At 30.7% G+C, this 24,169-nt stretch overlaps 1 protein-coding gene across 4 annotated transcripts in view; it reads left to right on the top strand.

Annotated features, from left to right (window-relative positions):
* The window catches only part of Rgl (Ral guanine nucleotide dissociation stimulator-like), a 52,058-nt gene that overhangs the window by 9,283 nt on the left and 18,606 nt on the right, over positions 1–24,169 (top strand). The window contains exons 1-2 of one of the 4 annotated variants that reach the window (XM_087414998.1): positions 11,119–11,589; positions 21,288–21,901. The exons of 1 other annotated variant lie outside the window; for it this stretch is intronic. In XM_087414998.1, coding sequence (XP_087271124.1) covers positions 21,716–21,901 — 186 coding nt within the window. In that variant the 5' untranslated portion in view covers positions 11,119–11,589; positions 21,288–21,715. Of the gene's footprint in view, positions 1–11,118; positions 11,590–21,287; positions 21,902–24,169 lie in introns of those variants that run through there. 2 more of the 4 variants (XM_087414999.1, XM_011061517.2) reach the window with 2 other exon arrangements.

Here is a 24,169-nt window from a genome sequence, read left to right as displayed (position 1 = left end):
ACAAATTTATAAAATTTCATAAAGATAAAAAAGGTTATTCTGACAATAATAATAGTAGTTTATAAAATTCAATGTAACAATTGTGATGTTTCTTATGTAGGGCAGACAAAGAGAAAACTCAATACAAGAATAAATGAGCATTTTAACAATATAAGGGTTGACTCATTTAGACATTCGGTGATAACGGAACATATACAATACAATCATAGTTTTGATTGGAAGAATGTCAGAATAATAGATATTGAATCAAATTACGATAAAAGACTCATTTCTGAAACATTACATATTAAAGAAGTTAAATGGTAAAATGGTATAAAGTTAAATGGTATAAATTTGAAAAAAGACATCGAATTTCTAGATGATATGTTTATCTATTAAATTTAATCTCTCGAATAATAACAAAAATGACAGCGCTCTTTGTTCTTTTGATATTGTAACATAAATGTGTATCAGTCGCGTATAAACTCCATTGCAATCAAGATCTTGTAAATAAGATCCGACTCTAAGTTTTTTACTTTGCAATCGTAATAGACAGACTACTAACTCATTAAGATATATTATGTGTATTTGCCTCATAAATATTGTAAGTGTTGCATAATATAAAAAAATTTACTCTCTATTCTATTATAATAATTACGAATAACTCTTTTTAATTTGTTAATTGGCTTTATATTTAACTAAAAGCAAGTTCATTTATATTCTGATTGGTAATTTGATACAAATTATATATATATATTTATACAAAAATTTACAAATTTCATTATTTTCATCTATATAATTTTAATTGGTAAGATTTATTTAATTTTCAATCTGCAGCGATTTTATCTTTAATTTGATCATATTATTTATTATTCTATTTAGTTATCTACTAATAGTATTAAGGACGCGCGTACAACCATTTTATATAATTTGATATCAATCTACATCTATAATTTTATTGGAAACTTTTTTTTACTCACAATGACTACCCTTTCTCGCTGTTAACCGAATTGGTTGTATTATGACTCATTACTATGTTTTATTGTTCGATAAATTAACTAAATATAATATGGTTGCGTTTATACTGTCTATTGAAAATCGAAGTTGAGATGATTCTTTAAATATGTTAATTTAATTTTTGTTATATAGGATAATTATATTTCTGCGCCTGATGAGGACTAAGTATAGTCGAAACGTATCGGTGGAAAATTATATTGTGAAATAATAAATTTTGCTTTGTCACATTTGATTATAGCTCGTTTAATTATTGACCTAGATACTATTTATTAATTTAATTATTATTAATTTATATACACTATAAATTATTATGAAAATGATAATCTATGTAAAATTGACATCTAAGTAATTTTTTCGAAAATGTCATAACGGGGGGGGGGGAATGTTTTTTTAATTTTGATATGTACACACATATAGTAAAATAGCATAGTAAAAAGAATTCAGGAAACGACAGACTGAAACTTGGTCGCGTGTTACAGTTTCAAAGAGAAACCGCGACGATCGCGCGTGCCACGATATCGGCGTACTTTCGCAATTCTGACGTGCGAAAATCGCGAGCAGGGGGGGGGGGGGAACACGAGTTGCGCGGAAAGGAAAAGAGATTCCTCTCGTTCCGTACCGTGAATTCAGAATGAACATCCGCCTTTCTCACGGCGAGACGTGAGAAAATTGGCCCGAGCGTCAAGTTATAAACTAGTGCGCGTACAGAGCTTCCCGCGCACCTCTATCCTATCCTTCAATTGCAATTGGAGCAATCGTCTTTATCCGTGTATGGATCTACCCACACTTCGAACCCAAGTCAATTTCTCGCAGAGAATTGATAACTAGAAATTGTCGCAGTGAGATCAAATCGAGTGGGATGACGGATCAGGAGGAATGACCTTTATAGCTGCTCCGATAGAAAATTTAGCCTCGATCCGAGTATTAGGTCCACTTAAAGCGATTAGCACGTTTTTCACGTCCGAAGAAGGCCAGGAGATACGATGATCGTGACAATTATCCGATGACTCAAGCCCCTCGTTGAAAATCGCGCGATTGACTTAATTTAAGGATCGGAGGCTTTGCTCCGTTTGGATCGATACATTTCAAACCCATTATTTAATCGATATTATTACGATTTCGATATATTTATATTTTTTTTTAAATTAATGTTTAATTTTCATTTAAGTGATATATAATTAAAAATTAATATATTTATTTAAAAGAAATTTTCATTAAAGTGTGTGTGTGTGTGTGTGTGTGTGTGTGTATAAAATACAAAATAAAATGTATTTTAAATTTAAATGCCATTGTTTAGAATAGAGACAAAAATTGACATAACTATAACTATAATAATACTGTAATAATCTATAACATATAACTGTAATAAGTATAATTAATATTTATTATATTAATATATATAAATATTAAATATATTAATATATATATAATATATTATATTAATATATATAAATATTTAAAATGGAGGAAAGGAAGAGATTAAAAGAGGAGGAGGGGGGAGGGATTGCAGTTACAGAATAAGAGGAGTGATATAAAATTAGACTAGCAATATATAGTGTAACTAACATAATCGGATGCGTACACACATTTTTTAATCAAAAGTTCAGTTACATAATTTGAAAAGTAAATTCAAGGATTCCAAGGAGTTACAAAATTAATATCACTATACTTCTTAAAATTATGTAAAGAGTATACATCTATAAAACTGTCTGTTATCTGCAAAACTGAAATGCAGCTTTTACGATAACGCGAACATTAACAACCAATGGCCACGTCATAACGTCTAAGCAGACTAAAGCAATTTTTACAATAGCTCTCAGAATGCATCGTAAATTATACAAGATATCGTGGTATTCCATAATTTCTTATCTATTTCATAATCGTCTCCTTTCCTCTACAACTTTGTACACTACATGTGTTATGAATTTAAAATATTAATTTTATTCTCTTATTAAACATATTTCAAGTTTTCATATCTTATATTCTTTTTATATTAAGGAAGACAAACTGTGATCGAAACATATGCGATACTTGATATTTTAGAATAAAATATTTAAACATTATATAATGATATTCGCGTTGACTATTATATTCCTCTTTTAGTTTGATTTATTTGTAGAGTTTTGTTTATATTAATCAAAATCATATTTTATTTAAAGATGTCACATTTGAAAAATATCATACATGGCAGCTCAATTAGAAGTACTAAACGTTTAAGTGACTAATTAAAGAACTATCTTAAAATGTTGACTGTCAGTTGGAATCACTATTGAACACATATAAATTGATTGTTTATACAAATGTTTGATCGCCAACAGTTCTCGCCAGCATTCCACGAAGTCTGATCGTTTATTTTATTGTAACACCTGTGGCACACTTTTGTTTGAGGTTGCGATCCAAAAAGGAAACGAGACACATTTCGAAGTATTCTCGAGGTGTAACAAAGCATTCGCAATTGAAGATATTAATCATCCTTTGTTTGAGAGAAAAATAATTAAATTTTTTGTGTCACATAAAAAAAAAATCAAAAGATAAATTTTATTTTTGTTTTAAATGGAATTTTTAAAACAAGAATTTCAAATTACACGAAAGAATAGCAATATATCGAAGACGTTTAAATAATTTTTGCAAAATTTTGTTAATTTTATTCTTTATTATTTCAAGAATAAAAATAGAGATAAAATTGTATTTAGGTTAATACTTACAAAAAAATTAAAAAATTAAAAATGTATAGTTTATAAACAAAACAGCTTGCAGTAATCGATCGTTATATCATTTGCATGTATTGCAAGTGCGTTATACAATATATCACGTACATAGCGGTTATAAAACAGAATTTACCGGCGCCAATTTTTCTGCCATGATTTCTGTAGATTAACGGCGCATCTGGCTTTATCCGGATTAAACTTTAGCTCCTGAGGCGGTGTCGAGGCTTGACAGACTTGAAACTACTAACTGTTTTGACGAGTTTAACCTTGACTTCAATATATCGCTTCCGTCAGCGATTCTCGAAGAAAAACAGCTTAGCAATCGCGATAGCTTCGTTCTGTCTCACGACATGCCCCTTTAATCTCTCGCCGTCTATTTCGACTTTTTACCTTTTATTCTCATTTCATTCTCAGGTCATACTTAATTCTTCTTCTGCGAAAAAATGAAAGCACGCAAAGAACACGATAAGTTACAGTTGGCAAAAATATACACATAAATTAAACAAAAATTCTATAATTGCATTGTAATTATATTTATATAATTATATTATTTAGGTTACAAAAATATATGAGAATCGTTATGTTATAATAATTACTTTGTAATATTATATTATAAATTGTAATTGTATTACAAATAATTGTATACATATTAAAATAATAAAAGTTACGTAGATAATTTACGTAACTTTTGAGAAAAATATAAAATGAATTTTTTTAAACATTAAAATTCATATAATAACAAATGGAATAAGTTTAAACATGTATCTAATATATAATTTCCGTATAAAAATAAATATTATATATAAAAAAAATTAATAAGGTTAGTATTTACGTCTAACAATTTTGTTAAATGAAATGATTTTCTCATTTCGTCTTAATTATTTTTTAAAAACATGTCTTTATTGTTGAAATAATATTTCATCCAAGTTCTAAATCGTCGCCAAACTTTTTGCATTACTTTCAAAATAAATTCACACAGAATCATACCAGCATTTAAGATTCAGCTGGACCGTTTAAGGCAGTGATTTCTATAGTTTGTGTTATCACACATATCCTATTATACTGTTTATTTTTAAATACAATATAGAAAAATCTGCAATTTCTTCATTTTGTCAAAAAAGTACTTTCTTAACGCAGATAAACGAAGTTTTTAATAATATCTCATACTTTCTTTTTATAAAAGAGGAGATAATCTCAGGTCAATATGTGCGTGGGACATGCGTGATCCTGAGTCACGCTCTCCCACGAAATGCAGCAACTCTTCAAGGTCTCGTTGAAAATGATCATCGAAAATGATCACCGATGATCCCGCGCGTTTCTAATACGTGGCCTACGTAGGTTTCTTATTTAAATTTCGCGATCATTGTGAGTTCTCTGATTGGACCGCGCGGCTGGATCTTAATTGCGGCTCGCAATTATCGCGGCGATCGTACGTGCGTGTACGTTATTGTGTGTGTGTACGTTATACGTGCTCGTCTCGCATTGTGCGCGGCGCGGACGAAAGTAAAACGCTGAGAAAAAATCGCGTTCTCCCGCGAGTTTCTATGCTTTCGCTAATCAAGCGATTATCCTGCCGACTTGAATTGAATGGGACGAGAAATTGGACGCCGCGACGCGAGCGAACACAATTAATCGCACGACATCGTGAGTGCAACGATTTAATTTGCGCGATGGATTTATTAACTTGCGTAATCTTAACGCCGCGTAACAGCTGGTACAGATTCATGATACAGTGTTTGCGTTATGTGTATATAAAATTGTCTAAAGAAAGAAATATCGCGTCATTTCACATAGATTATTAAATTTATGTTATCTTTTGTCTTAGATAAAAGAAGCGTTGTCTTTTTCAATTAGAGTTGAATCTAGATTAATAGAATTTAGGTATATTATTATTATGAAATTTGTATTATAGAGTAATCTAGATTATTAGAATTTATATTAGCTGCTTTATCTTAAATAAAAGAAGCTATATGTATCTTACAAGGGAACCTCGAGAAGTACAATTCTGATTTTAATTAAACTTTTTATGAAAATGGCTCCCCAGCTGGTGATTAAAGAGACCTTCGATCACCAGTACCGCTCCGTTCGGTTAAACTGTAGGTTCCATATATCAGTGAAGATATATGTATATGGATCCTTCAGGTTGGGGTTGGATATTAGGCTAACAACCCATAAAAAGATCCATTATTACGAAAATCTCATAAGAAGTTAGATCCTATCACTTTGAGATGTTGCGCCATCGAATGAATAAATGAATATTAATAGAACTTTTTCTATTTTATTAAGTTAATAAAGAATATAGATTATATAAATATAAATGAATTTAGAAAATATCAGTTAATATGAAAAAACGTTTTAAGAGGTGAAATCATCTCATTGGTAAAGCGATTCTTTTCGTAATATTTCAGAAACTATTTGAGATATCAAAAAATGTTTAATATACAAAAGTTTTATAATAAAATTACATCTATTTATTTACGTCAATAATATTAAAAAAAAATAATTTTTTTCAAAAATCATATTTTCAAAGTTATTTCATCTTTTATCTAAATAAATTTAAAATGAAATCATCTTTATTTTATCTAAGACTTATGTTTAAGTGTAAATTTATTTTATCTCTATCTAGGTAATTTTGAATTAATCTTTAAACACTGGGAACACTGGATACGATCGATATGTTTGAACGTGCCGTTTGTCATTCATGGTATACGTATAGTTTCAATTGATCGTCGAGTACACTGTCGATCTTTAATATTCGTTTAATGCTTGCTATATTAAATTAAACTAGCTTCGGCATTCAAGTTGAGCTCGCTTATCAATTAAAATTGTGCAGCAGTAGAATCGAGTTAGCATTGCTCGATAACGAGATTTGAGAGTGCGCAGGTTGATTACCACTGGCGAAGCACGTGATCGAAGCGTTCGAAAGTAGAGAAAATTCACCTCTATTTGTACGATACACACTCACTGATAGACACAAACAAAAATATACATACAGTGAGAGCAAAAAGTACAAGGAAATTTGTCATAAAAAAAGCCTTATTTGTGGAAACATTAATTAGTAATTTTATACAATGAATACATTCTAACACAAACAAACGAGCTTTGCATGTATTTCTGATTTTAGAAGCTAAATTTTTCGCCTGTATGAATATTTTTTGAGTATTCAAACAATACAATGTTTAATTTTATTTTTCAGATGATATATGTTGTATTAATATACATCTTTTTGGTATATATAATTTTAAGAAACATGCAGCCTATTTTATTCTTTATGAATAAATTGTTAATTAGCCAACAAGAAATGATCGTCAATTAAACGTCGAATCAACATCAAATTGATGTTGAAATCATCGTATTTATATTGATTCGACATCGTTTTGAAAAATGTTGAAGTAAAGAATGATTTTTTCACATTACAAAATGATTACTTTATCATCTTCTTTAGGTCAAAATCTTATATGTATATCATGCTTTTGTTAGCTCCGTTGCTCCTAACATTAAATATTTTTATTATTATTGTTATTGCATTCTAAATTTAATATTCTAAATTTAATATTTATGATAATTTTAAATGATTCCAATGGTACAAAAATTATAGTAACATTTTTTTTCTTAAAGTTTCTAAAAAATTTAATTAACTTTAAATAGCTACAAAAGAAATTAAAATAAATGTTATCAAAATGACATTATTTAAACAATCGTTAAACCGATTTTCATTTATAATTTTAATATAAATAATTAATTAATTACTATAAAATAATTCTTTTATTTTCTCTCTCTCTCTCTCACATTAACTGTCTTTACTTTTGTACACCAAAACAATGGCGGTTTTTACATTTTGCGAGTGTGAAATACGTCGAAAAAGATCTGGTCGGCGAAGTGGTTTCGGCGGCCATTTGTAAGGATATGTAAATTGTCCATTCTCAATCGGCTCGTTCGTGAGTTTAGAATTTCTTCGGCTTGATGATAGTTCCCGCTCGAAAGACGCTTTCTAGAAGGAAGAGAAAAATAAATGCCTCGCCAATACGAAGGTTAACGAACGTCGTTTCGCCGAAGGCAAAATTTTTGCCGGACTCGTGGCTCCTCTCGAACGTGTACTCGTAAGTAGATACGACGAAAGTAAATGACTTGATCGACCAGCTGCTCAAATGACATCTGGCAAAAAGTCATCCTTCCATTACTTTACAGTTCTGCGAGATTAATCCTAACGTTCTTTTCTCAAGCATAACTTTCTTAAATTCAAAAACAAGCAAAGTTGCGGTTTTAAAAGCAAACAATGTTGGAATCTTATTAAATTAAAGTTGAAATTTGTTATTTAAAAAATCGTCGAAAAAAGTTATTGATATAATTATTAAAAATAACTGTATAAAAATAATTTTAATATTATCCATTAATATTAAAATTATTTAATATTAATGGTCATTTTAAAATTATTAAAAATGTTAAATTAAGATAAATTGCGTACGTACTTTTTTAAATTGATTATAAAATTAATAGAACTCTCCAATTACTACTAAAATATGTTTTAACATTGTTATAAAAATATGAATATGATTAGAGCTAATTTTTTTCCATATGTTTTGTAACGTAAGGTGACTCATGCTCGTTTTGCGATAACCGCCTAGAATCAACAGTTCCGGCATTAACTACGAAATTAATGGAGTTTTTTGAACGCATATCGATTTGCTGGCCTCGTCCCACGATAACGATGACGTCGTCGTGACGTAATTAACGATGGGCGAACTGCGTCACCCACATGACGTCCCTTTCGCCAGGAGCGCGTCACGAATGAATCGTGTCATCAGATAACAAACGACGTAATAAGGAATTAACTGGCGATCGTTACTGCCAGTTCAAGTTCAATATGGGGAGCTTCGTTGGAAAATATACGGTCATGCCTAAGAAGATATCCATGCATTTGTATGATCAAGATATGGCGGTGATCAAAGACCGCGAGCGAATTATTTCCTTAAGAGCGAGTCGATAATAAACGCGATCGCGGTGCTTAGTCCTTCAACAGGGCTGAATCTAGAACTGGGTCCAATTCAAAACACATAATTTAAATATTTCATAGAGAATGTAATAAAAGGAAAGAGAGCGTAATTCTATTTCTTTGTGAATTAAAATTAAATTATTATTCCAATATAAAGTTATAATATAAATTTAAAAACAGAAATGAGAATTAAAAATTAAAGAGTTTTTAATATGTAAATTTTTGTAGAAACAAAATCCGTGTATTTTATTTTATTATTAAAAATAATTAAATAATTTATTTACATTATTTTCAAATTATTTAATTATTTAATATTATTTTATTACTATTCCATTTTTAATTATTATTTTAGCTATTTTATTTAAATTGTTTTAGAATTATTTGGAATTAAAAAATACGTTAAAGTAAAAATAAAATTTTAATTATCGAATAAAATTGTTAGGATAATATTGAATTATTATTTCACCGCAGTAGAAATTTGCACAGCGATTTGAGCTGGCAATTTACCTTTTCTGGATACGCCTGTAACTTTTATTAAAAGATGCTGGAGAAAGCAGCTGGTAGACGCATCTGACGATGTTCCCTACAGTTTAACTTCATATCACCCGTCTGGGGGTTGTTCCGTCACCCTTACAACACCCTGCTGTCTCTGCGAGTACACACGGGAAGGCTTTGATGACTCAGACCGTTTTATGGGGATGAAGGAGTCTGCCAGCCATTCTCATATAGGAAAGTAACGCAGTCCCCACTTGCTTTTAATAATTGATGAAAAATAGTCATGATGAAAAAAACATCAAAGTCCAGCAAAGACAAAAAAGAGAGATATTATTCAATGATAAAACGTGAAGATAAGAATAGAATCTCAATCCAATCAAACCATTAATTTTAATTTGTCGTTAATAACGACAACATAACAATTTATGATCATTAGTTAAACCCTCGGTTAAACCATTTCATTTATCAACAAAGATGGTAGTAAAAGTTTTATTTTACAGTCATATTTATACAATTTTTTTATCAACTATATTTCTTCGCTTGACTCAAAGTCATATTGACAAATCGAACGAAAATTCGTAAAATCCTTCAAATGAAGCTATACGATTACGCATAAGATTATGCGGAAGATATTTCTAGGATTATGTGTAGAAAGCGTTGAAGGTGCCTCGAATGGTTGAAGGCCTGCGGAGGTCACGCATGTGTGCGCATGTCATGTGCGATACATCTTGCAAATGCTATTTGAAAAAAACTTTAGTTCTGGTATTTTATATCCTTCATCCATATAGAATCTTCCACAAGTGTTATTAATAATAATTTCAATGTTAAATTTATTCATCTAATGGAATCTTTGATTTTCCTTCAATTCTCCAGAATTTATTTATAAAGAGACACAATTGTATAAATTATTTCGTGAGTGAAAATCTTTAATAAGTGATAAAGTAGTAAATAAATAAATAAGTAAATAGTAGTAAATAAACCAAAACAGTATAGTTTGCTAAATAAATTAGATAGCTTTCTTTCTTTCTTTTTTGAACATTTTATATTAAATTTTATGTACTAATTTTGGTTTATTGGTTTACTTTATTTAATGAAAACAGAAATGTTAGATAAATAAATTAATTTACAACGGAAATTTGAATTTCCCTCAGATTCTTTAGAATTTATTGTAAAGAAACGCGGTGGTGCAAATTATCTTGCAGTGAAAATCTTCATTAAATGCCACGATATTAAATAAATAACCAATTGAAACCACATAATTTGTTATATAAATTAGATAACTTCCCTTTTTCCATTCATATTTTTTAATATTTAATTTACTATTTTATATTTTATATCAAATTGTCTCATTTCATGTTTAAAAAAAAACAGAAAAATTAAATAAATAAATTAATCTATTAATATAAATTAACTTCTCTTGTTTTATGATTGCGACTCCAATTTTGAAACCATTTACACTCCACAATGGAACACTGAAAAAAGAATCTGGTAATAGCTACTAAATATTGTACAAAACAATATCAATTTATTTACTCTTCTAAATATAATTATTACCGAACAGTTGGTTATATTATTACGTTCTACTAAATATTGAATGAAATTTCAATCGAATCATTTTTCTAACTATTTAATAATTATCACCAAACAATTGGTCATGCTATTAAGTTCGGTGATACTTCCTAAACATTTCGAAAAACAAAATTATTTTTGTTTATATTAATCAAAACATTCAATTGAAATTACTTCATTCAATATTTGGCAGCAGCTACCAGCCTTTTTTTTCGAGGAAGGATTAACATAGACCGGCTTCGAAATCGATCGTTTAAGCGCACCTCTCGCTACCTTTCGGCCTCGGTGCCCGCATGATACGTTCCTGCCGTGGTCGACGCCGTGGCGGCATGGTCAGTGCATCCTCGAGTTCGCCGGGTCGAGGCGACGCGTCAGTCGGCGTCGGGACGGCGTGCAGTGCGGTCATTCCGCTTGTCTCCAGAGAACCGGTCGCGCGCGTCGCGTTATCGGCATCGTCAGGTGATCCGTGAGCGCGGTGACAAAAAGTGCACCTGGCCCTGCCTGTCGCAGGTAACAAAATCCGGAGCAGCTGCTGCTCCGCCGCGGCGATTTTTCATGCGAGTCACTTCGTCGTACAGTCGATCGTCGATGATTAAGAGAACAGTGGTGATTAAGAGATGTTGATATCATCGGGCGTGTTTGCGTTTGCAGTTGCGAAGGACGGACTGTTCTGCGAGGATAAAGGACGATCTCACCGAGAGATTCTGCGTTAATTGACCGATCTGTGCCAAAATTTTCTGGCCGACGATTAATTTACGCAGTTTTTTAAACTTGGCTCCACTTTGACCTTTGCGAAGATTGAATTTAATTTCTCGAATCCTGGCTGAGGTGACATTTCTCATAATATAAATTTTTTACAGTGTTTTAAAGGTGTTTGTTAACGTTATTAAATTGCTTGTTAATTCAATTTCTGATGTTATTAGCTTCAGTTTATAATTGCATTTCAAATTCCAAATCCAACGATGAACGGCGCGTTTATGCAACTGGAAAATGTATCGACATATAAATATTATTAGGCATTAAGATTTAATCCAGACTGTATTTGGCCTTTCTTAGATTTGATTTATTAATTTCTTTGAAGTCTTTACTTCTTCAAAGTTCTTTACTGATTTGATTTATTAATTTCTCTAAGTCTGACACCTTAAACGAAATTATTTTAATATCTGTTTGCCTATTGGTTTCGAGGAAAAATCGTTTAGAAGAAGACAGCAATTATTGTAAACTACCGTATATAAATAATAGAATAATAATTGAATAATATGTTAGTTTGTAATATAAGTGCTTTGATTTCCTGGAAAAGATCTTACTTTTCATTTGCAATTCATTCCAATCACGCGGTGGAGCACGTACGCTTTGTCCGTAATCGATCCAGGTGCATAATGATTCATAATATTCAGGGAAGTAAGTGAGAATAATTGTGATCCACATTTAACTCCGGTTTTCTTTATGATAATACGCAACGTGTTTCCCTGAAAACGGAAATTACTTCGTTCTCGCGGAACGATCGATACTCTAATTGCCAACGAAACATTGTTGTCCCTGCTTCACATCGTGTTATACTTTAATGGTTTCACATTGTGCTTTTAGTCACGATTTTTTACTTAAATTGCTATGCTCTATAAGAGTAATATCTGTTTCATCAGTGACAAAAATAATACGTACATGGAAAGAATGAGTTTGTTGAAGTGTCTGAAAACTTAGCTACAGCAAGCGCAAAAAATATTCGTGTACATTAATTAGCACTTTAGTAACAAAGAAAAAATTAATTGTATACTCACAATTATTTTACCTAAAAAGAAATATAATAATTAAATAAAATGTTATCTTAAAGATAAGCGAAAATGAAAAGTCTTATTATTTAATTTCTAAGATCACATGAACACGAATCTCTTTTGTTTATATTAAGACATAAAATGTAACGACTATATAAAATTTCTAATTAATATTTATTCTCTACAGATAAAGCTTTTTTATAAAAATATTCTCTATACGAATATTTTTTGCACTCACTGTAGGTACAGATTTGAAAATAATTGTGGACTATCAAAATAATTACTTAGAACGCTCAAACTAGAATGTTAAAACTTTTTGCAGCATTGGTCATCATGCTTGAATTTTCCACATAATTATTTCTTACATCTGTGTATCTATTTTAATTTTTAAATATGTTTCAACGTTTAATTAACAATATTTCAACAAAATTATATTTCTCGTGTATTATTGAAATATGTAATGTTGACTAATGATGAATTTTCTGTCGATAAAATTAATAACAAAAATGAATTATCATCTATAATTAACAATGAGTGTAAATCAATGTGTATTGAACACAGAAAGATTAAAAAATGAGAACTTTGAGTTAAGAGTTACTTTCCGAAATCACAAAGATAATCTTCGTTTTGCAACGTCGCGAACAATAAAATAGTCTTTAGAAACTTTTACAGTGCCATTATCCTTGAAGGTCGCTTCTTCAATATAAAAATAATTTTACGAGAGCGGCCTATTTGATTTTTACTTTATGTCAAATTTTAGTGAGCTCTTCGCACGTATGTTCCGCTATAAATTTTTAAAATTTTTATTCGTTGAATTGTATGAATATCTGTGCAAAATTATTTCCTTACTCTCTTGATTTTTTTATTCTTTTAACATCGATGGCTGTCTCATTCGGTCGACGTTCAACGTAATCATTCGAATATCATTTCCGCTTTTGATTTCACAGCTATTTCAAGATGCATCTCCAAAGAGTATTTTTCCTATTCGAAGTTGTAATAATTTTACAATAATTTGACAATTTTAATAATCAAAGTTTTAATATATATATATATATATATATATATATATATATATATATATATATATATATATTGGACAAAAATATTAGGCACTTATATTTTCATCTTTCATCTGGAATTCTTTTACTCACATTGTTACCAGCGTTATACATCAGTTTAAAGGATTCTTAAAACAAAGGATTATTTAAAATAAATGCCATAAGTTCATTTATTTAAGCCCAAACTTTAATTAATGATAAATAAAATATTTGTGGTTGTATTTTGTACATTTTTATTTTCTAAAGATTTCATATAATTTTTATACGAATTCTTCAGTGCTAAATAAAGTTGCATGGCATCGAAGTGGAAAATTACACGACAGAAATATTTCTATCCATTTGGCCTGGATATAGAAGCACCTTGAAAGACTCTAACCAGTTATTGTTGAACATACATATTATACGTGCGTGTACATGCGTACACGTTCACGTGCAAGCATTTCACGTATCAACGTAACGTATGACTAACCGAGTAATCTATTAGTTAGGTATTTATTTCCCATGATTCGCTGACACTATTATTCCCTTCAGTTTTGACCGAGACAGACACGCGATTTGCATTACCGTTAATTTTCTTATTCGAATCTTACGAAAAGTCAACATTTTTTAAATAATATTTATTCAAATAAAGAGGTCGTACACGAAAAAATGATATTCTCTCCAAAACTTTTAGAGTGAGTCTCACTCTGAAGAGTGGAATTCTATTCTTAAAGATTGAAAACTGAACCGGTCTTTTTCAAAAGGGCTCAATTTTTACTTTTTTCAGAGTAAGATTCTACTCCAAAGAATTTAGAGACAGCATTAAGCAACAGCAGTCTAATAAAAATAATCTTGTTTAATTAATAACAATATTAATGAAATAAATGACAAATAAGTAGATACGAATTTAGTAACATTTTATTAAAATAAGAGCATATGACGTATTTGTTTAATTAATACTGTCATTAGCAAGATTATTTTCAATTAGACTGCTGTCGCTTTTAATATAATATCGTATTTTCTATATAGCATCAATTATACAGCTGTCTAATAATTATTTAAAACGAAATTACTGAGAGAAAAGTGTCTGATATTTCACGACTATAATTGCATATACAAAATTATGATTATTATTGCTAATAATAATAATCATATATGTATAGTTCTCTCAAACACGAAAAAATTGTATTATAAGTTATGATAATTTTAATATTAAAATAATAAAACATCAAGATAAAAAAAAAATAAAATAAACATTTTTATTTAGTAACTGCGATTGTAAACATAGTGAATATAATTATTTTCTTAACTTTGCTTATTATTTAATAATAAAATTATTATTTAAAAATAAAAAATATGTTAAGAAGAATTAAAGATTTCTAAATAGTGTATGGTTATATTATTGTAGCATAATTGATTATATTTGCATGGTTAAAACTATTATAAATATATAGTTACATATAGTTTATTCAAATTTTATATAAATATATAGTTTCCCCAAAAATGACCATAAATGACCATACATAATTGCAATAATTTTTTTCTCTCAGCGCATATTTACCATTTTTTCATATAATAATATCGAGTAAACGTGTCTTTTACTACTATCGTTAATTTCATCGAATTAATCCTCGTAAGAGTAAATATGCGCAGTTTACGGTAGAAAGATGTTTACTAACGTTCACAAAATATTCCCACAGCGCTTTCGCCGAAAATCGATAGCTCATAGCACCGGAGAGTAATTCTGTGGTCCATGCACTATGCACGCACAAAGGGACGGGCGTAATTATTATAGATGGCGAGTCTATGGCACAGAAAGCGCGCATGGAAACCGGAGCAATTAGGATCCTCCATTGCGGATGAAGGGTTTTACATGAGTGCCATTAAAGCCGCTAAATGACACGGGAGCGAGAGATGCGAGAGGTGCTTAAACGTGGGTTAAGCACTTCCTGCTGCCTCCCGCCGAACGAGCCTGCTGCCTCCCTTTATGGACAATACCTGTGTTGCATAATGCATTCTGATTATATCTCCTCCCGGGAGTGTGTCACATCGGGAGATCCCAGATTATACCAGATAGATTGGCTCCATGATCTCGCGACGTACGTCACTGTCAGGATCTGTCCATTGTGAAAAGAAAAATACGATATTTTTCACATTGGTAAAAAAAATTTCAGCAATCGATTTACTGAAAATGCCAACTTTCCTGAGCTAATTTCATGGCTCATTCTTCAAAGATCTTCATTTGCCTATTACGTGAATTAACGAAGAAGGAAAGTCGTACAGAGTTGAGAAACTTCCTCAGAATTATTTGCTTCACCGTCTTGAATAATTTGAATGTAGAAAATAATTTCATTTGCAACGTGGTGTAGTGAAACTTCTAAGCGCATTTTTTACTAATAAATTTTAATGAAACTTGAAAAAATTTCATACAATAGTTAATTTAAAGAAATCAACGTGTCAAAAAAGAAAGACTCGATTTTCATTTTTCATCCAGAAGCAATTATTAGAGGACGCGAGGCAATTTGGAAAGTTTGCTCTTAATTGAGTTCTTAATTGAGGAATTAAATAAAAGATAAAATTTCATATAAAAGCAGACGTGATAAAAACATATAGTTCAAGAAAATAATATCGCGCAGTTATTTTTTTATAAAGAACGGTTTTTGCTGGAAGCATATGAAAATTTATCTCGATACGGATCTGAAAATAATTTTGTTGAGTCATAAAAATAATTATCTAGAACATTAAAATTGATTGCAATGTCAAAACTTTTTGTAGCATTGTTTATCGTTTCCTACATAATTATTTTGATGATCCAGCAAAATTATTTGCAGACCTTAATTAAATTTTTAGATATTTCAGTAAAATCTTTTTTTTTTGCGTATAAACAAATAATGATAAAATATATATATATAATTGGAAAGAATTCATTCTTAATTTAAGAATTAAATACGAGATAAAATTTGCTTAGAAAACGTGTTAAGAAAATTATATTTAAAAAAGTAATATTGAAAAGTAATATCGATCTTGAAAAATTACGAATTTGAAAGAGTTTGCTTTTAATTAAACACGAGAGAATTAATCTCTCTGTACTCGATTCACGTTTCCAAAAGGGTTAAGATTGCGATACATACGCCCGTTAGTCTCTCGTGTCATGCCGCGACGGGGCGTTCGTTTTATCATTCGAGCGAGGCGTCGACGGGCATCGACATTTTTATCATTCAGCGTATATTCTCTGAATGCGTCGTAGGGCCATCGTATCGTGACGTTCGTTACATTCGCCCAACTAACGAAATCCAATCGCGAGCGATAATCGAATTTCAACGCTCGAGCTTGTTCGCGGGAAACGAGCTCGTCCCAATTGCCACTCGATGACGTGTGTATCCTCTTTTCGCCGATTCTCCTTTATATTCCTGACAATCACGAGAATCACCAAGGGAATCCGTCTCATTTAGCACATTGAGAGAAAAAATGTAAAATGTAAATGTAAAAATTGTAGTTATTTAACTATATTTTATAGTCATTTTTTTTGGTGTCAACTATATATTTTTTTTTTATAAAATTGCAAATGTAATTATACTGTATGATAAAATGACTTTTTCAAACATTAAAACAAGTTATTTTTTTGGATGCTAAATATGAATGTGTTTATTAAATTATTGCATCACGTCACAATTTTGAGAAATTTGCAATTCAAATTTGCGAAAGGAAGGACAAATTTAGTCATATTATAACGTACTGGAGAAGTTTTATTGCAATCAAAATTAAGTATATAGCGACTTTCAGCTTTCAAAATTTTTTAGTGTCGGCTACAATTATTAAAATATTCATAGTTAAATGAAAGATAATAAATATAAAGAGATTAAATAATAAATCAGAAAAACAGTGAATTAACTCATCGATGATTTAACAAATAGCTTTCAACTATATTTAAACTTAAAAGGTTTTAGATCATTGAATATATAAATCCAATTTCAAAATTAACAAATTCAAAATGGTAAATTTAACATGGCGGATGTTAAACTTGAAAAATGTCCGGATCATTATAAAATGTAGAAGATGTTTTTCATGATTTTGAATTTATCAATTTGACATCGGATTTGTATAAAGCGACCTAAAAAACCTTTATGTTTAATTAAAAATAATTAAAAGTTATTTGATAAATCATCCTATGTCACTTTTTCACAATAAATTTCATAAAGTAAAGTAGTTAACACTAAAAAAATAATTTTGAAAATTTTAACAACAAGCTTAATTTTAATTGCAATGAAACTTCTCTAGCACGTCACTTCGTAATTATAATATAATAAAATACGTAAAAATAGCTCTCTTTTACAACTTTAAATTTCTCAAAATTGTGATGTGATAATTTGGAAGCTGAGTTCATATTCAACGTCAAAAAAAACTACGAGAAATGATTAGTTCTAGTGTTTTTTTCTGTTAAACAGTATTATTATTACTAATATTATACAGCAGCCTTGGCTGTAGATATCTGTTCTTAATTAGTTGCACTTTTTTGGAAAAGATATAATAAACTTCAAAGGAAAACTAACAAGATATTAAAATTATTGTAAAAATAAATTTTATTTTTCAATAAAACTTTCAATTTATTTTTCGTTAAATATCGAACGTTTATGTGAATTTGTGAGAGTGCTTTATACTTTTTGCCAAGATTGTAACAATAACGAGAAAAATGGATTAACACAACTCTTAACCATAACAACCATAATTATTTCATCATGTAATTAGCCACAAATACCAACCCTTTTCTCTTAATGCAAGGGAATAACATTCCGCGAGGACATTTCTCGCACATTTTGACGTCGCACTCGTGAGAGAGCATTCTGAAAAAACTCTGAATTCTTTAGCAGGCAGAGGAGATATTCTGGAATCTTTTTCTCCGAAGAAAGCAAAAATATGCCAGGAATATTTCGAGAGAGAGAGAGAGAGAGAGAGATTTCTGGATACATTATATTCTAAAGATAGACGATTGCATAGAAGCATATTTCTGAAATGATTGCGTACTCCTTAATGTATAATAACGTGCTTTTCCCTCCTCGTACGGATTATTCTAAACAACGCGTCCCAAGAATATTTCTTTCCTGAGAAAAAAAATCGGGAGTAAAAATATTTTCTCTCTCGTGTTCTATTCCAGCAATCCTCCGTTGGTTCTGCAATGTTAAGTCAAGAATCTCGCGTCAGGAATCTTCCCTTCCTAGGAAATATTATTCCCGCGCGCGATCGTAGTGATTAATTCGCGAAATGAAGATTATTGCCTATTAATGAAATTGAACATAACGATGATATAACAAATTGGTAATCGACAAGATGCGTCGATTACCAATTTGTTATATCATCGTTATATTTTCATTTGGTAAAATTTTAAATGCATTTGATGTTTTGATACTAATTGTAAGATGATATTATGTAGAAAAATTTGTCAAAAGTCCTTCTGACGAGAGAAATACAATGCTTTAGTTATAAATACAAAACATTTTCACAAAATCGATATAAACGTTCTATTCTATTTAATTGGAACAGAAGTTCATAGCACTACGAATTTCAAAATTCAAACAGCCAATTTTGTTAAAAATGAACAAATTTAAATTTTGAAAAAAGAGTTTTGAAGCTTAAAAAGAGCTTAAAATCTTTACTTTCGAAAAGTCATGATGTCTTTTGAGTTTCTGTGAATTTTATAATTTTTATATATCTATTGTAGGAAAATTATTGAACAAAATGAGAAATTTTCTTCTCACTTTATGGGCCTGTCACATGCCCAAAAAAACTTACCGCAATTTTCTAGTGAAAACTTAGTTTTCTCTATAAAATCATTTTTTTTAATGTTTCTAAAATTTTTTGTTGTACTGAGATTGCGGATTAAATAATAGGAGCATTTTAATTTTTTAAAATCGTTTATAATTAAGTGTTTTATTGTGCTGCAAAATTTAAGATTTTTAAAGCTAAAATTTATCGAATGATATAATTGCCAAATTTGTTTAAAAATATATAGATATGATACAAATGAAGTAGCGCTACGAAGTTTCTAACCTAATAAAAAATGAATTAAAAAGTTTTATTAAAAAATTATATTTATTTAATATTTCGTTAGTTTTTCTTTAGCTCGTATTACCACTTTTTCCAAGAAAATGCAATAAATTGAGATTGCTTTATACTTATAGCGAAGGCTGTATTTGAAGTATAAACAATTGAGACAGAGAATTGCTATATCAATTTAATTAATTCTCTCTCTATTAAATCATAATTGAACTGTTGCATAATTGAATCACCACTTTCATTATTATTCATCTTGCTGTCATTTTAAGTATTAAATCGAACAACGTGAAATTAAACGCGGTAAACTAGATATAATAGCTTCTTGCTTTGCGGAAGAACGTCTGCCTTCGTTTTGGTAAAATAACATTTAACGCGCTGTGTCCTTTAGCACTTTACATATATGCTGCCCTTTAGCTGCGAAAGAGGTAAAGGGGTTACGCAACCCCATCCTTTACTCAAAATACATAGTGCCCTGGGGTTACGTAGCCCACGCAATGAACATGATACGCGTACCGGAAGTAGATACATACACTCACGTGACCTACGACCTTTTAGAGCTAATTACTTGTCAAGCTATTGAAGCGTCCGGAGGCGTCTCGTTCTTGTTAGTTTCCCGAAATAGAGTGTATCGGGTTTGTTTGTTTGTCTTCGCAGTTAGTCAGGTTGTAAGACAGGTGTGATACAACAATCGATTCTCGATAAGCGTAAACGTACTGTTGTGCACTCGCCTCAGGGCTGCGATGATGGATGCGCGAATCAATGCGAAAGGGATGTTCAAATTAGAATTCAAATTTATGCTACTCTGAAATATAATCTCCCCAAATATATTATATTATCGGTAATATTTAAAAAAAGTAAAAAATTGAAATTTCTTTAATATAACTTTAATAGAATGTAATTAAAATCTAAATTTACATGAAAATCTCATTAATGTTTCTGTTTCCGGATAAATAGAAATTGTCAATATTCGGAGCTGAATTTAAATTTATATAAATATGAAGGATGAGTGACTTAAATAAATTCAGATTTATTTTTGAAAACACACGTATATGCAACAATTTACGTAAAAAAGTGTTCAGTTTTAAAATAATCCCAGATAAAAACAACTCTTCAATCGATTAAATGAAATATTTCAAAACAAATCTATTTTTCTGAATTTAAATCAAAAAATGAGTAATGCTTGTAGGAAGATAAACAATGCTAAAATTAACTCGAAAGGAATGTCAAATTATAATTCGAATGCATACTGTAAAATAATCTTTCAAAAAGTATCATCATTAATATTAAAAAAAATTGAAAATTAAAATCTCATTTATCTCTTTCGGCAGTTGAATAAAAATTAATATTATGGAATAAATTTATATAAATTATGAAGGATGGATGAATGTAAATAAAATAAGATTGATTTCTGAAAATGTACAATGAAGATTTAGATATTTATGTACACTTAGAATAAATATATACAAAGTTGATAATGAATAAACTTTAACATCGTGGCGTTTTAAGATCACGACAATCTCGCGGAATACTAGCTCTCGTTATTAATCTCCAGCGCTCATAAATAACGACGAGCGTCGCGAAATAACGACAAAGTGACTCCGCGAACTTCTCAGGCAGCTGAGCAAACAATAAGTTGCCCTCAATCGATCGAAATCTCAAACTTCAGCCGCAGCTGTCGAACGTCAGAAATCCGTATCGACCTGATACCATGATACGCTCCTGCATCCCGAGCGGGCTATCGCGCGTGAACGTCAACGTCGTCATCGACATCGAGGCGTGGTGACGCGACGTCGGCCGACGATCTCAGTTCGCCGGCAACGGGCATCGCGACAGCTCGCGCCGTAACGCGGGAGGAAGTTCGGCCGGAAGAAGAGATTGCTCCCCCGAGAAGAAGAGGGTAGGGTACCAAGGGGTGCGAAGAGAAGACAAGCAGGTGGACGGGAGGGGTGCGAAGGAGAGGACGAGAGACGGAGACGTGCAATTCCGCGACTAAGGGGGTGGCAGCGACCAGGGAGCACCACCGAGGGGGTGGCAGCGAGGAAAAAAGGGAGCGAGGACGAAGTAGACGGGGTCAGCGGGGGTTAAAACACGTGGATGCTGTGGCCGGTGTTGGGGGGGGATGACGGGCTGAGCCCCACAGCGTCGCCCACGCCGGCGGCGACCGGCGCCGTCTCCTCCGCTAAGGGGGTGAACAAACTGACCCCTCTGCTGCTCTGCGCCCCCTGCAAGCCCGGTGGCCACCGGAAGAGCCAGAGCTCCACCCAGTGGTACGTGCAACAGGTAAAGAGACATCGGATGACCGGATGGCATCCTGCTGTTTTGGTCTTTCGTTCGTTCGTTCGTTCTGCTTCGTTTTCGTTGACGACTCGTATGTTTGTTTGAAGCGGGAGAGTCTTATGGAGATTAGTAGATGTGCGAAGAGATTATGGGATTATGATAACGATTAATTATTGAGCGCGATAAGATTGATTCTCTCGTTTCCATTCGTGATTTTACACCTATTTGGTTTGTGTCTATTTGATTTGCCAGCACTTTTGTCATTGAGCGAAGCTTGATGTATGTCACATGTATGTTTATATGTTATACATATGTATTTCGCATGAGAGGTGTATCGTAATGTTCCCGGTAATATGTTGATAAACAATCGAGTTAAGCTAGCTTAATCGCGAATTCCTCAACACCGAAAGTGGAGTTCTCAATGTAACGTATGATAAATTATTCATCAATCGATTCTTTTTACATCAGTCTTATCTACGTGGGAAAAAAGATATTGTATTTACAGTACTAGTTTAGTTAAAAATAATCTTGTTAGTTTAATAGGAAGACAAATAACATTTTATGAAAGTAGTAATTTAAAATAATAAAATAAATTTATATATTTTTATCAAAATATACATTTTTATCTAAATATATTTTTTTTATTAAAATTCACCCAGTAATAAAATTTTAGTTTAATGCTTTTTCTGTGAGGTTTGATGACCAAAATACAAATTGCAGAAAGTTTGATGTTTACTTGATAATCTTTTCCTTAATAAGAAATTTGGAGTTCAATCAGAGAATATGTTTATTTTTATATTCTTAATTCTCAATGTAATGTAACGTATAATGAATTAGTTATTCATTAATCAATTCATACTGATTTTATCTACATGGGAAAAAAATGTATATTTATACGTTTTTATTAAAATTCATCCAGTAATAAATTTTTAATTCAAGGTTTGTTTTGCGAGGTTTGGTTCGATAAAGATGCAAATCTTTTAGAAAGTTTAATATTTAGTCAAATATTTTTCGATAAGAAATTCGGAGTTCAATCAGAGAATGGACTTATCTTTACGATACACCCAATATGTTTGCATGGCCTGCTAAAAATATCGTTTTTGTCATGAGTGAAAATTTTTAATTAAACCTTAAGATGCATGAAAAAAAATGAATGAAAATCTTTTCGTTACTTTCATCGTCGATGTTTAAACTAGTGCATGCCAAATAGGATTTGTAAGTGTGCAACAGATGCATTGTACTATCTCAATCCCCATACCTACCAAACTTTGGGAGCAATGAGTGACATGATTCCCGGATTAAGCGCATTGATCCTCGTGTGTGTGTGTCGCACACACGCCAGTTGTTTAACTGAGTAATCAGAGTCAAAATGTCATCGAAATTGTATTATCTCCTGAGTGGAAAAAAAGCGATCCCTTGGCAGTTCGATCAGTAAAAATAAAAATTACATTAGTCTCAACCGGCTGAGGAACTTTTTCCTCGCAAAAGCCACTTTTTATCAAAAGAAAACGTCGTCTTTTACGACTGAATCGGAATAAATATTGATTAATTTTTTCATTATTATTATTAACCGGATGTGTATATAATTTGTATATTAGATATTTATTTAATTCATTAATTTATTTTAATTATCGTTGTATGTATTATACATTATTCTATATCTCTATTATACATCATATAACTGTATTTACATTCCAAGCCAAAAGTTTCGAAACACTTAAAAAAAATAGAATTTTTAAAATTACTTATTGAAATATCCATAACAATGTGTTTTTTTTTTATGTAATTCTTTAAATCCAACAATTGTTATTGTAGGATCTGAAGAATTAACGATGTGCTAGGAATCTTTGTCTCATTGGAAGGAATGACGTATGCATGGCGCTTTTCTGCGAAAAATTCAGAATCGACATCTCTTTAAATATTTAAATAATATCTGTGATGAACATTGTGCGTATAAATATTATATAATATATATATATATATATATATATATATATATATATATATATATATATATATATACTTCAGGCTAAAAGTTTCAAAATATTTTTTCAAAATTGATATTTTTAAGATTACTTTAACAATAAAAAAAAAACATATTGTTCTGAATATTTGAACAAGTAATCTCAAAAATGTCAATTTAAAAAAATATTTCTAAACTTTTAGCCTGAAGTATATTATATAATATTCATACGCACATCGTTTATCAAAGATATTATTTAAATATTTAAAGAGATGTGGACTCTGAATTTTTCGCAGAAAAACATGTAT

Source organism: Acromyrmex echinatior, chromosome 17, assembly GCF_024713525.1.
Source record: "Acromyrmex echinatior isolate Ae372 chromosome 17, ASM2471352v2, whole genome shotgun sequence".
NCBI classification, from domain to species: domain Eukaryota; kingdom Metazoa; phylum Arthropoda; class Insecta; order Hymenoptera; family Formicidae; genus Acromyrmex; species Acromyrmex echinatior.
The sequence above is the reverse complement of the archived record's forward strand: the minus strand, read 5'-3'. Positions and strand labels throughout refer to the sequence as shown.